This window comes from Fulmarus glacialis, unplaced genomic scaffold (genome assembly GCF_000690835.1).
Source record: "Fulmarus glacialis isolate BGI_N327 unplaced genomic scaffold, ASM69083v1 scaffold31330, whole genome shotgun sequence".
Classification (NCBI taxonomy): Eukaryota; Metazoa; Chordata; class Aves; order Procellariiformes; family Procellariidae; genus Fulmarus; species Fulmarus glacialis.
In genome coordinates this window covers 75,851-91,645 of record NW_009186309.1, presented here as the reverse complement: position 1 = coordinate 91,645, position 15,795 = coordinate 75,851, and the positions used below count along the sequence as shown (strand labels likewise).

Sequence of the window (15,795 nt, the reverse complement as noted above, 5' to 3'; positions counted from 1 at the left end):
GGCGGGGGGAGGAGGGGGAGGGGCGAGGAGCCTCTTGGGCTCTTGCTTACTTTTTTTAATTACTCAAGCTGTGAAGCAGGTGTAGTTAATTACTTAAAGTCCAAAGAACCTTTAAAAAACAAGTATCTATAACCACTTTATTAGCATAAATATAAAAACATTTTAAAGATGTAGTATCTTAGAGACCTCTTTCCGGTAAAAACATTAGATTTTCTCTTCCCATCAATATTAAAATAAATTCTTAGCCCTTAATTACTTGGTATAAACTATTTTTAGAATAATATCATTTGTACATATTGCAAAACTGTCACTGGTTCAGGACTGAATCTTCGCCATCTGGGGGCTTGGCCAGCACTGTGGTGGGTTTTTGGGGGGGAGTTTTTAGTTGGGTTTATTTGATGAGTTTTAGGAGGTTTTGTTTTTTGGGAGTTTTTTTGTTTGGGTTTTTTTTTTAATTCTTAAGGGCAGGAAGGGAAATTTTAGAAGCTTGGCAACACTGCAACAGTCTGTTAGAGACAGAGGAGCTGATGGCAAGCTCTGAAGTGCATGTTAAATGCACCAGTACGGCTGCAGCAATATACTTGGACTTCACGCATTTGTGTCCTCAGCACAGGCTGGGAAGAACACTTATCTCAACAGCAAAACTTTGAAGCCTGTAGCCTGGTTGCAATAGAGAACCTAGACTGAAACAGGCCCAGGTCTATGTGGTACTGAGGAAGGCAACCCTTGCATACAAAAGCCACAAGTTATATTAAAATATTCAACAACCCTTAAATTTGCTACGGGAAGTTTGAAATGGTCAACTACTGTTCATAAAAAAATGCTTCCAAAATATAAAGCAGTGCCAAAGAGAGGGTTTAACTTTTAATCCCTCCCCTGAAATGATACTCCCCGCAGAAGCAGGATGAATACCAGCAGTTCAGCATGGAAATTTCTCCCACAAATAGCAGGAAGAGGGGAAAAAAGCATGCTGCGAGTTCATTAACCACACCTATCAAGACACATAAAAATGTGTTGCAATTTAAGATACCGATGCAGAAAAGTCCAGGTAGACAACCCAAAGATTATACAAAAAGGCACAAATAAATTAAAACAAACCACAACTGCAAATTCTATCTGATAAATTCTCGGAAAGAGAAAAAAAGTCTATACAGATTCTCCAATTATTTAATAGTTAAAAAGAAATTTACTTCCTTCTGGGACCCTGATATGTTAGTTAAATCTATACAGCCTAGAAGCATCAATACATGTTGTTACACCTCGTATTTTATTTTTTAATAAAGATTATGGTTTTCAAAAAGACAACCCACAGAAAGTTCTTAAGACTTGTCTTACACTTACGGATTGGAGTATAAATGTTATTAAGGGCGGGGATTAGGGAGGACACAGACACACAGCTTGATCTTTGAGGTCTGTTTCCATCATTTTTCACTCAGCTCTGAATTACTTTTGAATGTGAAAGTTATGCAGAATAAATACTTCTATATTCAAAAGTATGAGTGAGCAAATCTAAAGATCTAGAACCCTCTCTTTATCAATATAACAGAAGATAATGAGGGCAACAAGTTTATTAATTATACCTGCTCAGCAATAGAAATGGAAGTGGTGCTAATTTTGTGGGTTGCATTTTATTAAGACACAAACTCCAGCTACTGCCTATGAAAGCTTTTTTCAATATAAATATACTTGTGCAAGGCAAAGTCCACGATCACAGAAGATTCCATTGCAACAGCACTGCAACATTTGCTAACCATATTTCAAGGAGCAGCCTAAAATTTGAGGAGTGATCTATAGCCCCCTTCACACAGCAAGGGAAGGAAATATAAAGGCTAGATTTTTTTTTTTTTTTTTAAAAGCATAAAAATAAGTAAATTCTGCATTAGGATTCAGTTCTTAAAATATCTCCATTGTTGTCTTGGTTTCTATTTGCTTTCCACAATCTCCCTAAATGGCATTCTTTCAAAACTGTTATATAAAGAGTCATTACTTGTTAAAGATGCCCAGAATTCTGGTAAGGAATCCCTTGGCTCTGCTCAGAGTTGGGTTTTGCATAGGAACAGAGGGGGGATTTTTCAACCAGCTGTCACATCACCAATACTTCAGGGCTTCTGGGTGTTCCAGAGCTCACACCACTGATTACAGCACCTGCAGGCGGAGCTGGAGCGATGCACACCAACCGCACGCATGCTCCCTTTTCTCTGGCCAACGCTGCTCCAGAGCAGTGCTACACACTAGAGAACGCAGCGATTCTTTTCTTTTACCTGTATCCATCGGCAGGCCGGTGGCAAAGCTGCTGAACATAGCTATGAACAGAGGTCTTAACAATAACACTTACGAGATTTCCAGCTTTGAACTATTTTTGGTATTATTCTAATGCAAGTTCGAAAACATTCCCTAACACTTTCATGCATGCCAATGCTGCATTAACAAGCATTTTTAAGCTTTCAAAGGTTTCCTTTATATCATCCTTACCTATGTAGTTTATCCTCCAGCATCTCCATGTACTTTTCAGCATTTTCTTTTACACTGGTCACTGCAAAATAAAAGTCAAAGTTAGGTAATGGTATAACTGTACAGTTTTGTATTTTTTTTTAAACCAACTCACCTCTCGCACAAATTTTACATATATCAGTTAGAAATGAGAATTCCATTAATCTTTTCCACATTCAAATTACAGTGTGGGTGTCTTCTCCCTTTTTTTCTTGAAAGTCTATTGTATCTGTATTACATTAATATATCCAGTAATTAATGCATTAACCTCTTGGTCATGCCAGAAAAATGGTGAGACTAACAAAGGCACAGTTTGTAGAAGTTTCCTCTTGACAAAAAGCAAAACCAAAAAAACACCACACAAAAAAAGAAGGAAAACCCACAGTGCTAGGTCCTCCCCTTTACCTTCAGGAGAAGCAAACAAGCCTAATTCGTCAGTCCATGCACAAGAGTCCTTTAAAATGTTATGAATCTTGTATCAAACTACTTCTGATAGAACAAAAACACTATAGAATGGAAAGAATTACCACTCAAAATTGTTATGAGATTTGGAGGGTTTTTTGTGGTTTGGTGTTTTGGGGGTTTTTGTTTGTTTGGTTTTAAACTTGGGACCTAGATATTGCCTGCATATGAATCCCTACAACTTCTTCGCTCAGAAGAAACTCCAATAAATTACTTATTCACCATAACACACAATAATAAAGCCATTCTTTTGGATGACCCTTGGTACTCCATCATGGGTACGAATTGGGGAGAAGGTAAATCCCCACCAGGAGAATGGAGGCTTTTAGAGGATAAGCATTTTCATATTATAACTTTTTTTCCCCTCCGTAACAGCTGCTTGCCAATTCCAAGTCTAGTAGGACTGTAAATCAGTTGGTCACTTTTAAACTCTTAACTTCTTGTACATCTATTAAATATACATTTTATATGAAGATGCTTTCTTCAGAGCATCACTGTTTTTATGGGCAAACCTCGCTACACGGATCAGGTACCCTGTGAATTTACCTATCCATCTCCCCCTATCTTCCCTACAATACAATGCCTCCAAGCACAGCTTACACATATCAAGTGCTTCACATATTTCTCACTTTCCCGTTTTATTTTTTGTATTTTTTTTTTCTTCACAAAGTAGAATGTCACACACTAAAGCCTAATCTGAAAACTCAGCGTTAATCAAATCGGCTGTGCTAAAGTTGTGTTCATACACACATACACACATACAGGAGTTCACTAACTGAAACCACTTAGGTAATACCATCAGCAGCAAGCATCAGGGTCAATGCAAAATTGACACAGAAGGTGGTGTTCACCTGGTCACAGAGGATTCACACATCACTGAAGCAGTCTGCATCCCAATAGCAAATATAGGGCACCTTTTGCAAAGCTGATTTACTTTTTGGGGTTTTTTTGTTTATTTTACAAGAGAGTTTATCGGATTAGCAAAAGAAGAAAAACACCACCAAAAAAAAACCCCGAAGCCAAAACAAACAAACAAACAAAACCCAAAACCCACCACAACCCTAGTACACTGGAAAGCACCACAATTTTGTTCATAACATCTTTAATCCAGGTTCATCATCAGAACAGGTTCTGCAACACAACATCTTGAGCCAGCAGGATTCTGGAAGATTGTATTGTACAAAGACAACTGTATTCGTTTATACATTCACAGACCCATCTCACCATTAGAAGAGTGCTGGTGCATGTTATGCAAAAGGTTATATAAGGATTTTTGCAATAGCACTGGAGAGTAAATAAGTTTCCTTAGCTTGTAGCAGTTTTATAACAACTACAGGGCTTAGTAGAAGTTCCCAGTTTCCTTACCATGCTTTTATTCCTGCGCTTCCTGCGGAACTGCGGAGAGCCTGCAAGACTGCAAGTCTTCCTTTAACGACGCACTACAGCTTTATACAAACTACCACCACTTTTTCCAAACTCCCTATCCGTCAATCCCCAATGCACTGACCTGAGGTTCAGCACACGCTTTGATAGCAAATAGCTTAAAGGTGTATGGCTGCTGTACTTCCCCTTCTCTTGCCATTCTCGTAATATCCTTCAACATGAGCTGTTACAACTCAGGAGCTTATTCTTTCAGATAATGAAGTCAGCAGACATTATTAATTTTTGGAGAGGGATGAGAAGAGGAGGAGAATCTGTTTCACACTCACTTTGTTTCTAACTGACATAGTGACTTCTTATGTTACATGAAAGATAAACCTTGCTTTCAATTTCTCCTGCTGTGCTTGTCACTTTTTAATTGGGTATGATCTGATAGAGTAATTCGCACTTTCACAGTTCAGTCCTGCCCCTACATGCAATTTTACAATGCCCTTGAAGCACACAGCTTAATATATCAGCATTATTCAATGACAAAAAGTAATGGACAAGAATACACCACTAGTCAAAAGTAGGTCAGTAAAAAGCTAACACTCATTTGGAAATCACCTCACATCACTAAACCCTACTCTCTCCTGTCAAATGTTTTAACTACATTAAAAGAAATGCAAACTTTGCTGCTGAAAGAGAAAGCTACCCAGACTAGCTTTGTCTCCTTGCCACCTTCTGCATGTAATTGGAAGACCTGTGACCTGGAGATTTTGCTGGAAGGAAAACTGCTTAAAAATCCGATGGAGGTTACTTCCCTCGTAACAAACTGCAAACAGCACTGCAACAAATACAGAAATACTTTCAGCCTTTTAGATCATCCATTTGAAATAGAAGACAAGCAACAAATTAGCAGATTTTCTGTTCTAATTTAATGAATCTATTCACCATCACTTCAAAGCAAAAAAATGCAAACAGGAAGCTGTGCGTGCCTTCAATCTAGCTAAGAAAGTACTAGATGACAGAGAAAAAAAAAGTAATAATAATTTATGAGATTCTTTTCTGCATAAACATGCCAAATGGTTTATTTTTACATTTAAGTGAATGGGATTGCTTTTTTCATCAGTTCTCTGGGGATTTACATGCTTAGCTTATATTGGCCTTGAAGGGAGTTATTAAAATAAAGAAGTATAAATACTTACAGAAGATTAGACACCAGGGTATTTGCTAAGATTAAAAATAGACTTTTCTTGTGAAGCCTTAATTGAAGAAAAGTGATTCAGCATTTCTTTCTCTTATTTTATCATATATTTTTCTTCGTCCTTACAGCAGCAGACCAAGTCCAGTCTTGGAATCAGTCCTGGTCAGACGGAGCTGAGGGGCAGCGGTGAGCTCCTGTGGTGGCCTTTTAGTTGTTACAGAGCGTAAATCTGCCATTTTAGAAGCTGCATAAATATCTTTCAGTAATTAACCTACATAGAGTTCTTTTAAAATAACATCACGTGTCGTGTCTCATCTGAAAGTAGCCCCACTGGGGTTATGCTATTTCCATTCCTTTCAAATATTATTTGAGCCTGCACATGAAGGTGTATCATCATTTTTATCCTTCACTCTTGGTCCTCACAAATTGGGCTTACAAAGACCTATGGACCATGACGTATGGGTTCTATGATCAGTATTTTCAAAAACTTTCTAAAACTGAGTATCTGACTGGAGACACCTTGAACCCAGTGTCCATATGGAAGGTCCAGATGTGGATGCTTGGCACCTCAGAAGAATAAGTCTTTAAAATTGAGTTAGGTGCCTCAAAAAATTGGTAGCCAGTATCACAGCTAGCCTACAGGTCTGTAGTTCTCTAAAAGACAAGCGATCCACACCTTGAGTCCCAGAGATACAAAGTCCAAAGTTAATTTTTTCCCTTCCATTCTAAAAGGCATTATTTATTTTTTTTTTTCTTTTTTCCTTTTCTTTTTTTTGGGTAGGTGGAGAGTGGGGGTGAATAGTGACACACATTTTTACACAAAATTAAAGGTTGGAACAGCCTTTAATAGCTGCTAGCAGGTCTAGACCCAGCATGACAAGAACTGCCAGACATTACCTGCCTGCACAACAAAACTGAAGCCTACACAGTTAGCCTCTCTGATCCACAAGCATTACATTCCTTCTCAAATACTTTATTAGTCAGGTACAGCAAAACTCCCCCTGGCTTCAGTGAGATTTTTGCCCGACTTAAAGATCTAGGATAAGATTTAGCTCTTAAAAACGATATAAAAATAGAAGTAACTGCATGGAAATGCATTGATCCATCTGGGGTAAACTCTGAGGGCAGAATTAGGTATGAACAAGGCTGACAGGTTGCTTGTCCTGTCACTATTCTATTTTTTAAATGTAGAAATTATTATTAATGCTAAGAGAAAAACAAAGGCAGAACATGACTACTTGAAAATATCTGATTTTTTCTGTCGTGGAAGATGTGCTGCATTAATGTGTGAAGTTGGGATCTGAAAAACTACAGAATGGCTTCGATATATTTAAAGGTTAACTTGAAAAGCCAGTCAAACTTCAGAGATGACATCTCAGCCGCTCAACTACATGTCAAGATGATTTATCAAGCCCCAGTAACAAGATTTTGGATTACAGAATGGTAAGGAATTTTGCATCTTGCAGACAGACAGGGGAAAAACCCAAAGAACAAGCTCTGTATAAAGAACAACAGCCTCTCTCCAGTGCATTATTCCTAGGGAACTCAAGTAGAAAGAACAGAAAAGGCCAGGATTAAAGAGAGGAAAATAGATGCCTTGATAAGGATGTGCAAATACTCCAAAAAAGCTAACATTCTGGGTTAAGTCAATCAACAAAATGCCACGCTGGTTGACTGACTGTCTTCCAGTAATGAAGTAAATACCGAGATATGTAGTTACTACCTGTCTCTTCCAGCAATTGTGGTTTGTTCTAAGGAATGTGCTAATCTTCCAAACACCATTGCAGAACAGCACAAAATTAGCCTGAGGAAATTACTGCCACCAAAGATGAGGTGGTCAAAATTTAGGAGGAGTCTAAATGGATTGGCTATTCCATGAATAGGAAGACTACATAAAGGTGAACTGGAAAGACAAAAATTGGTACTGAATATCTAATGAAATTAAAGTCACACATTTAAACACATCACCCAATCTTACTTGATAGAGTTGAAGATACTATCTGCCTAATTGGAGATGATTCCACAACTCAACCACAAGGTTTTTTCCTCCTTCTGAAAACAGCTGGCCTGGAGAATAGGATACTGTCCTGCCACACAAATGCAAAGCTGTGCTTTGCGGTGACATGCCACCAGCGGGTAGTTCAAGCACAGCAGTTCTGCTGGGACTTAGTTGTGAGAAGGCAGCAGGGCTGCACTATGCGGGGCTGCTAGACAGCCTCAATCCCTCTGGATGGAGGAGAGTCTGTAGCAACTGCTGGGTGATTTGGTAATGTTGATCTTATCATAATCCCATCCCACAAGAGGACAGGGGGCTTTCAGGGATCTATTGTCAAATGCCACTCCACTGCTTTCACAGCTCTCAGAGGGATGCAGTACATTGCATCTTGTCCATAGGAAGATTTCTGCCACCAGTTTCAGTGCCTCTCCAGCACTAGATGGTCAACTGCTCTGATACCATAGGACAACTCTTCTGATACACAGAAACAAACCATTAAAGGTTCTAGCTTAAGCATCACTGTCTTAAAGTACTTTACTCACTCTTACATTTAAAATCTTATAGTATACTGCCACTTCATACCCTCAACCTTTGTAAAAATATGGGAAGTAATAAAAATATATGAAGACTAATAAAGAAATACAAAATTGGCAGAACACGGGACAGCATAGCATTTTCCCACTTACGCTGCACTGAAACAGGAGAAGAGGTAAAGTACAGTTCATCTTCCTCAGGAAGTTCCCTTCGGGGTTGTTGATACAGAAGGTCTACTGTAACTTTCTCTCAAACACGTGGGTACATTCTGAAAGGGAGGAAGTGCACAGTCTAACCTCTAGACTTGCTGGGAGTGGGTGGGCACTGCAATACCCAAGACAACCAGCTTCCTCTCTTCAGGAGACCCCAGAAAGGCCAAGAACCAGCTCATTTGGAAAGATGGCAGTGTTTTACACATAGCAGAAGCAGGCACAGAACATGCTCCATCTGCTTGTCTCTCTGCCTACAAGGCTTTCAACATATTTACAGCTGGCTTCATTTGCAGGCCTTGGTGCAACAATTAATTTGAGCCTGCAATGAGTCAAGTGATACCTTGCCTTTGAGGTAAAAAAAATTACAGTTAAACATATATAGTATCTAGAAAATACTGATTTTAACAGAGAAGCCATGTCCTGCTCTCAAGTTAGATGTCAGGGCAGATATAAGATACAGAAAATCTCAGCATGAACAGAAGTTTGACAAAGAAATAAACCCCAGAAAACTAGATCTTATAAAGAGAAATGACAGGAGGTGCCAGCAGCTCTGCCTATAACAACTTACAATTCTGTCTTTCTGGGCATGGCATAAAAGATTTGCAGAGCAGAAAAGGGGAGCGGGAGAACCACCCTGTATAAAAAGGCACATTTGAAAAACAGACATTCCCAGAATTTACCTCCTGAACCTTCTTCATTGTACGTGGTACTTTTCATCCAAAAAGACAGGTGACCCTTCAAGTTCTGTGATGATTAAATTGAAGAGAATTACCATACTTTTACAGGGTTTCTAAGCTTCTTTCAGATTTCTGTAAAATCTGGCGAGCCTGACACACAGTGGTTCCTCCCGTGCTGCATGTGGGAGACAGCAGGGGGAAGGAGGCAAATTACTTTCTAAATATTTTCAGTAAATAATCTACCTTTTAAAAAAATCAGCTGAAATTTTACGAATTGTTTTATTATGCAGTATCAAAGCAAGCATACTGCTTCTAAATTAAAGGAGCGGTAGGTGAAATGTTGGCCCAGCAGTGACCAGAGCACTGAAGTTACGTGACAACAGGCCTGCCTTGATACTTTAAAAGGCTATATAGACTGTAGGGAGGGTTATAAAGTGATTAGTGCAAGACCACTCACCTGTCCAGCCACGGGTCTGGCAGCAGCCTCCAGGCCTTCCAACTTAACTTCTCTCCTGCACATACCACCTCTGTGGTAACCACAGGCCAGGTACAGACCCTCTATCACAGGTTTGGTTACTTTTCCACAAATTATTCAAAAGCTACAAATGTTTGGGGTGCACCAAATGGAGCTTTAAATTGGCTGCAGACCTGGAGAAAACCATTCCTACTTTTTCACTTGCTTGGTACTGGATGGCAACATTCTCACTGCAGGGAAATCTGAACTCAAACCCAAACTATCTCTCTGCTTTACACTGCTGACATATATAAGCCAACTTCCCCCAGAAAGGTTTTCTTTATTACAGACAGGTTTTCCTTTATTTAAAATGAGTTAAGATGTGGAACCATGCACAATTTTCAGCTCCAGAGTTACTGCATAGCACCACTTCTGGAAGGATGCTGGAGATCCACACTGAGACATCCTCAGGGGACAGAGGCTCCTGAATTCTTCTATAGGCAAGGCGAGGGCTGAGTTTTACTCTCCCATCCCACCACATGGATAGGACCCTCCCGTTTTCCTAGCTTCTCTGCAGCCACCCAAGACACTGCTTACGTAGAACATTACACAATAATTTATCAATGTACCTTAGCATTGAAAGTATCATATCCTTTCCAAAAACCATGAGGAAAGTTTCCTTTCACTTTCCATTCCTATTTCCCTTCCATTCTTCACTGAGCAGCTGGGGAGAAATGAAGGGGAAGGCGGAGGGAGAGAGAGCAATCTGCTTACATTTTCTTCACGTTTTCCCTTACCTGGTTTTCCTCTCTGCCTGTTCGCAACCTATTACTTCAATCCTCTGCTGACCATTTGTTCAGACTCCCCCAAAAAAAAACATTTTCTTTTTTCTCATTTCTCCTCGCAAAGCAAAGGCTGAACATCAAGCAGAGCCATGTGTCCAGCTTGCCCTCTGTGGATTGTCAGCAGTCACAAGAGATCATCTGGAAACCATTACACAAGCTAAGAAGGCAACCAGACTTGACATGTGCATAGGCACCAAAAGAGTTCAAACTTGTTACTCGAATTGCCACAAGTTTTTCCTGAAAGTAAGATTTATTTTAACACTGTTAGATAAAACAAAAAGACCCAGAATGAGCCATTTATATAGCTATCCAAGACAAACAACAGAGAACAATTAGGCTTTATGCAGGGGCTAAGCTCCATGACAATAACTGACAACACCTAATGCCTATATTATGAAAAGGAGGAACAGTTCAAACTTTTTATAGTTTGGAGACAAACTATAAGGCAAGCGAAATCGTGATTCAATTTTTGGCTTAACAGGATACCTCATGGCTAATAAGCATGATCCATAGACCATCGGACATATGTCACAGCCGTTCAGCAACATCAAGGCTTCTAAAATACACAGTAGCTGGTTTAAGTTCTCCCACAGTGGCTGTTCTGCTGAGCTTTCAAGTATTCAGTATTACACTTAATGTTTTAGTCCCCGAATTGCAACCAAAAAATTATATTAAACGAGTAACCCACTTCGGCTTTTTAATTTAAGGTCACAAAGGAAAGATGGTAAAAGATTTCTCTGAATCACTCTAACTCCTCCAGAATTTTTTTTTTCAAAAGGACTCTGCAAAATTTCATGCTCGTCTTAACATTGCTAATTATCTTTTCTCCAGTTCAACATGTTGGCTAGTCAGGCTACACAAATTAGCAAGAACCCAGGTATCTATAGAGAGACAGCCCTCAGTCAGAGGATAAAATATATTTTGTACTTCAACAAATACAATTATTTAAAGCAGAAGATGTTTGTGCTCAAAACTTCTTTATGGAACAAAAACACAGCACTGTAGCACAGCCAAAAAAAAAAAGAAAAAAAAAAAATTGGAATTTGCTCCCAAATGCTGCCATAGAATCTGGCTACTAAAAGAGATGAAAGGGAAAGCCGAGTACAGGCATAAGAGCTTTGAAAAGCAACAAAAAAGAAAAAAAAAAGTGTTAAAAAAGGCCAATGTTACCACTGACAAAGGAAAATGACACACACTTATCTTCACTCCAGTAGAACAAATGGCTGCTAAGACATCAGTCCTTCAGATTATTTTAAAGAAAGCAAAGCAGAGCTCAAAGGTATATACTGAAGGTTAGAAGTAATACAAATTGCAATAGCGAAGAGAAAGAGGAGTATTCAGCATTGCAAGCTATTTTTTAACAACCTTGAAATGACATCAAATAAAGCAGTGAATTCCTGTACCAACGCTTACAAATGATAACTGCAAATAGCACTAACTTGCGTTTTTGCACTGCTGTTCTCTCCAAGGATCTAGAACAGGTCTTCAAACTACAGAGAGGCAGCAATTCTTTTTTGAAAAATAGCTGACAACGAGCAGCAATACAGAGAAGCAAAGTGTCCCACATAGTCCGAAACACTGCAGTTTTCAGAAACCCTTTGTAAACTACTTGGCCACTGTTGGCTATACCAGGCATCTTTTCTGCAATGCAATTACAGGGCTTCTAAACACAAAAAAATGTGAAGCTGCCCAGCAGGGAGGCTTGAGCAGAGCCTGTTCTGTAGCCATTTCAGGCACAAGGACTAACGCAGACAGCCTTAGTATATCGCTTCCCTTAATCCCCAAATACTCTTTGCCCCAGCCGCCGCCTCCTCCTCCTCTGGGCATTATGCAACCTGCACACAACTACTTAGGAGTTTCGTTAAACCCATCAAGTAATACTTGGCTATACTTGACATATCAACGTAAACATGATGCTTTTGAACATGCAGCAACACCTTAAAAGCCTCTCTACTACTAACGTACAAAGCTGGAGCAGAGATTTACAAAATATAATTGGGAAAATTACAGCAGCTGAGCAAAACAGATGTAGTTACGAGAATGTATGTGCACTAAGTGCTGATACTAATCCTGAGCACCCAACAGGGCAGAGTCACAGACACAAGTGCGCACTGTTGAGTGGGCAGACGTTTTTTGAACTGCTTTCAAGACAGGATCATTAATTTAATTGGCTGACTTCAAAATATTGCTTACACTATAAAATCTTTGTTAGCTTTCTTACTAATTTTCTAGTGCAAAACTCTACTACACTAGAGCTCTTGAAAGCAACAACTTTAATATCTCTAAGTTAAGGTGGTCCCAAGGAAGGCGTAAGATTTCCCATAAGATGATAAAGTACATTTTATAAATGAGTTGCACACACCACTTTTAACTGCACAATAAGCAAGGGATTCCAATGATATTCCAATGGAAAACAAAACCTGCTACATTGCAGATTACCATGTAATTTCCACCTATGCTACTCTATATTTCATCTTTTTTTCCTTGATACCCTGTCGCCAGAGCCAGACACAAATCTGCATCTTCCCCTTATCTGGATAAACTATAAAATATTTGAGGTCCCTGTAACCTTTTTTTGGCAAAAAAAGAGACTTAAGTCATATTTTGCTTAGAAAGATGATGAAAAAAGCAGCCTTATTACTAGTTCAAAATCTCTTTCTAGATTGAAGCAGACAGTTTCAGCATCAATAGAAAATCTTTTATTTGAATTAAATGTTTGAGTAACGTCCATAAAAGAAGGGAATTAAAGACCTTGCCCTTCGCATGGAGTCTCAGCATTGCTATATTGTAAGTAGGATGAGTGGATTCATTCTTCAAAGCAGCACAATGCTTTAATGCAGTGGCTTCTTTTTTTTATTTTTTTTTTTCATGAAAATAACCATTTCTGGTGGAGCTGACACTTTTTCTTGACTTTTGACTATGATTTTCTTTTTTGTACATTTGCCATATTACCCTAGCTGTCTCCCTCCCTGACTCCTAAGTCTACATTGTTTGTGTCTCATTTTTTCCGCCATTCTTCTTTTTCCTTTCCACTCCTCTGCCTTTCAGATTTCTCTTTTTCAGTTCGTGTCAACTTTGCTCTTTCACTTAAGCTGTAAATCATTCATTACCACAGGGAATTTTATTTCTGGTTTTGCTCTCCAAACCAAACTTGCAGTTACTGCCAGAAAAGAAAACTTTTAGCATAATCTAAAAAGGACTCCTAAGTTGGTAGTTTGTGGACACTTTACTGGTCATTCTGGTGGATGTTAAAATAACTTCCCAATGGCTGATGTAGACTCTTTCTACAGTAGCTTAATTTAACATTTTCTAATACCAAATGTTCTTTAGGTATGAATTCACATGCTTAGTTGATCTAATCTTCATGACCCAAATTATTTTTTGAGTGGCACGTGGAAAGTTTTAATTTCTTAAGTTTTGAAGACATGAGCTAGAAGTCCAACTCTGGTAAAAGTCAAGGTCCAAATCTTCAGGACATCCCAAAACCCATAGCAACAGCAGTATTATGAGGCTGCTCCAAAATGTACAAAATTAGGATTTTATGCCTCCTCTCTCAACCTTCTCTTCTCACTAAGATGCAAGAGCAGCAATAACTCTTACTTCTTCTGGCCACTCTCAGGAGAAACTAATCAGCTCTTCAGACAACATCCACCTGTTTCTCATCACGCCTTCATGGAAAAGGTGGCCAGGTAGGTGGAATTGCCTGCAACCCACCAGCTGGACCACACCAAATTTGGGCTATGATGCCTAGGGAATGAAATTTTCCACCAGTCCCACAGCCTGAACATAGAGAGGATGACTTGGGTTTCCTGCTCAGGTATCTGGTCTAATTATTGGGCAGTTAACAGTTTAAGAGAGACAGTCTGCCCAGGAACAGACTGGAGTAGTGCCAGAAAGAGAAGTGGATGGAGCCAAATAGGCAAAAAAAAAAAATGTCTTAATGAAGAGCAGGTTGGAAAGTGCTGCTGGAAGAACTGAATCCAAGGGGAACTCTGTTGGTTTGAGCTGGTCTGCAGCTGATGAGCATATTACAGCCCACTTTCTAGGGCACTCTGTTCAAGTCTGAGTAGAGCCAAGTGCTACAGAGCACCAGATTGGACAATATTTTTTCAATTGATCTGCTGCCTCTTTGCTTGGCTGACTGACTGATATGTCAGCTGAACAGTTAGAGTGGTTTGCCTGTCTCCTTTCCCCCTCCACTCCCCCCCAGCTGAATTTTAAAGGTTGGGTCAAAATGCCCACAGCCTAATAGAAGTTGACTTGTACACCCTGTATGTTTTTGCAAAGTTGAGGAATATTCGACAGTTTTCTGAACTTTAAAGTCTCCCATAGATTCTGCTGCTCACACCAGGTCAAGTTGTAGAAACGAGAAATGCTCACACAGCAATGCTTCCACAGTGTTGGATTGCAAGAGGCTTTTTCAAAGCGCTGTTTGTGCATTTTAGCCGTGAAGCTTCCAGTGATATCAGTAAGAGTCACACAGCTAAATCCCCAAGCAACACTTTTGGAAGATGACTTATATTTAAAGGAGGTTTAGAAGAAAATACTTCTTACACCATTTTCCATGTAACGTTATCAGTCTTAAACTCGAAGAAATATGGAATAATTTGGGGGAAATACACGATTCACTGGGTATCAATTTTTCCATCCAATTAGGCCGGGCAGCTATGCTGAGTGTTTAACACATACCCATGCTTCCCCCTCCCTTTCCACAGAGTGTATATATTAAACACACGTTAAGACTTCTGGGTTTTCAACTTTGTTGATTTTACATTCCTTTTGGGATTTAAAGTACTATTTTGTTTAATTATTTTTCCTCTACTCATCCACAGTATTGAATGACAGTAATAATGAGCTCAGAATCATTGTACAAATCCCAGCAGGAACCATTCATAGCTTGCTAATAGGACATTATATTTGCATTACCAAGTTCAGTTCAAAGCACATTGTGTAAATTAGCTCTGAGGGTTACTCCCACGAATCTAAAACCAGAACATCAGGTCAATTAGCACAACTCTAAAGCAGCTTAGTTTGGGTGAAAACATAAGGGGTATGATTAAAATTCTAGAAAATCCTCTCCCTTCCTGGGCTAAGTGCCTCTCAAATGAAGTCTGGTTTCACTTCTGGGAGAAACCAGAATGCCTCAGCTCATAGCAGGGCGGTCTGATGCCGCTGACCCTGATGCCTGATAAGTAATACTGGCCTGTTCTAAAAAGGGGGCAAAATTAACTTGCAGGAGGTGTGGAGATCTTCAGAACCCCATAGAGACACTTTCTCCCCCATCCAAATTAGAAGAACAGGTGAGTATGAGGAAGACCTGGAGGATCTGGGAATTTAACATAAAATATATTGCTTACATGAAAATGCAACTAAGACAGAAAAGCTATTTGGTTTCTACCACAGAAATAAATCTAGCACCACCAAGCCCACAGCCACAAACCAAAAAGTCACAGTTTAATAATGATGAGAGGAGGCCCACAACAAATTAAGGCAGGGAGTTCCCAGAAACAAGTACTGTAGGATTACTTACCTTTTTGGCAAACAGCATACATATATATA

At 39.4% G+C, this 15,795-nt stretch overlaps 1 protein-coding gene across 1 annotated transcript in view; it reads right to left on the bottom strand.

Annotated features, from left to right (window-relative positions):
• Window positions 1-2,472: 2,472 nt before the first annotated feature.
• LOC104083879 (disrupted in schizophrenia 1 protein-like) overlaps window positions 2,473-15,795 on the bottom strand; it is a gene marked incomplete at both ends in the record, with an annotated part of 87,833 nt that continues 74,510 nt past the window's right edge. Inside the window, one exon of the mRNA XM_009587537.1 lies at window positions 2,473-2,533. Coding sequence (XP_009585832.1) covers window positions 2,473-2,533 — 61 coding nt within the window. The remainder of the gene's footprint in view (window positions 2,534-15,795) is intronic.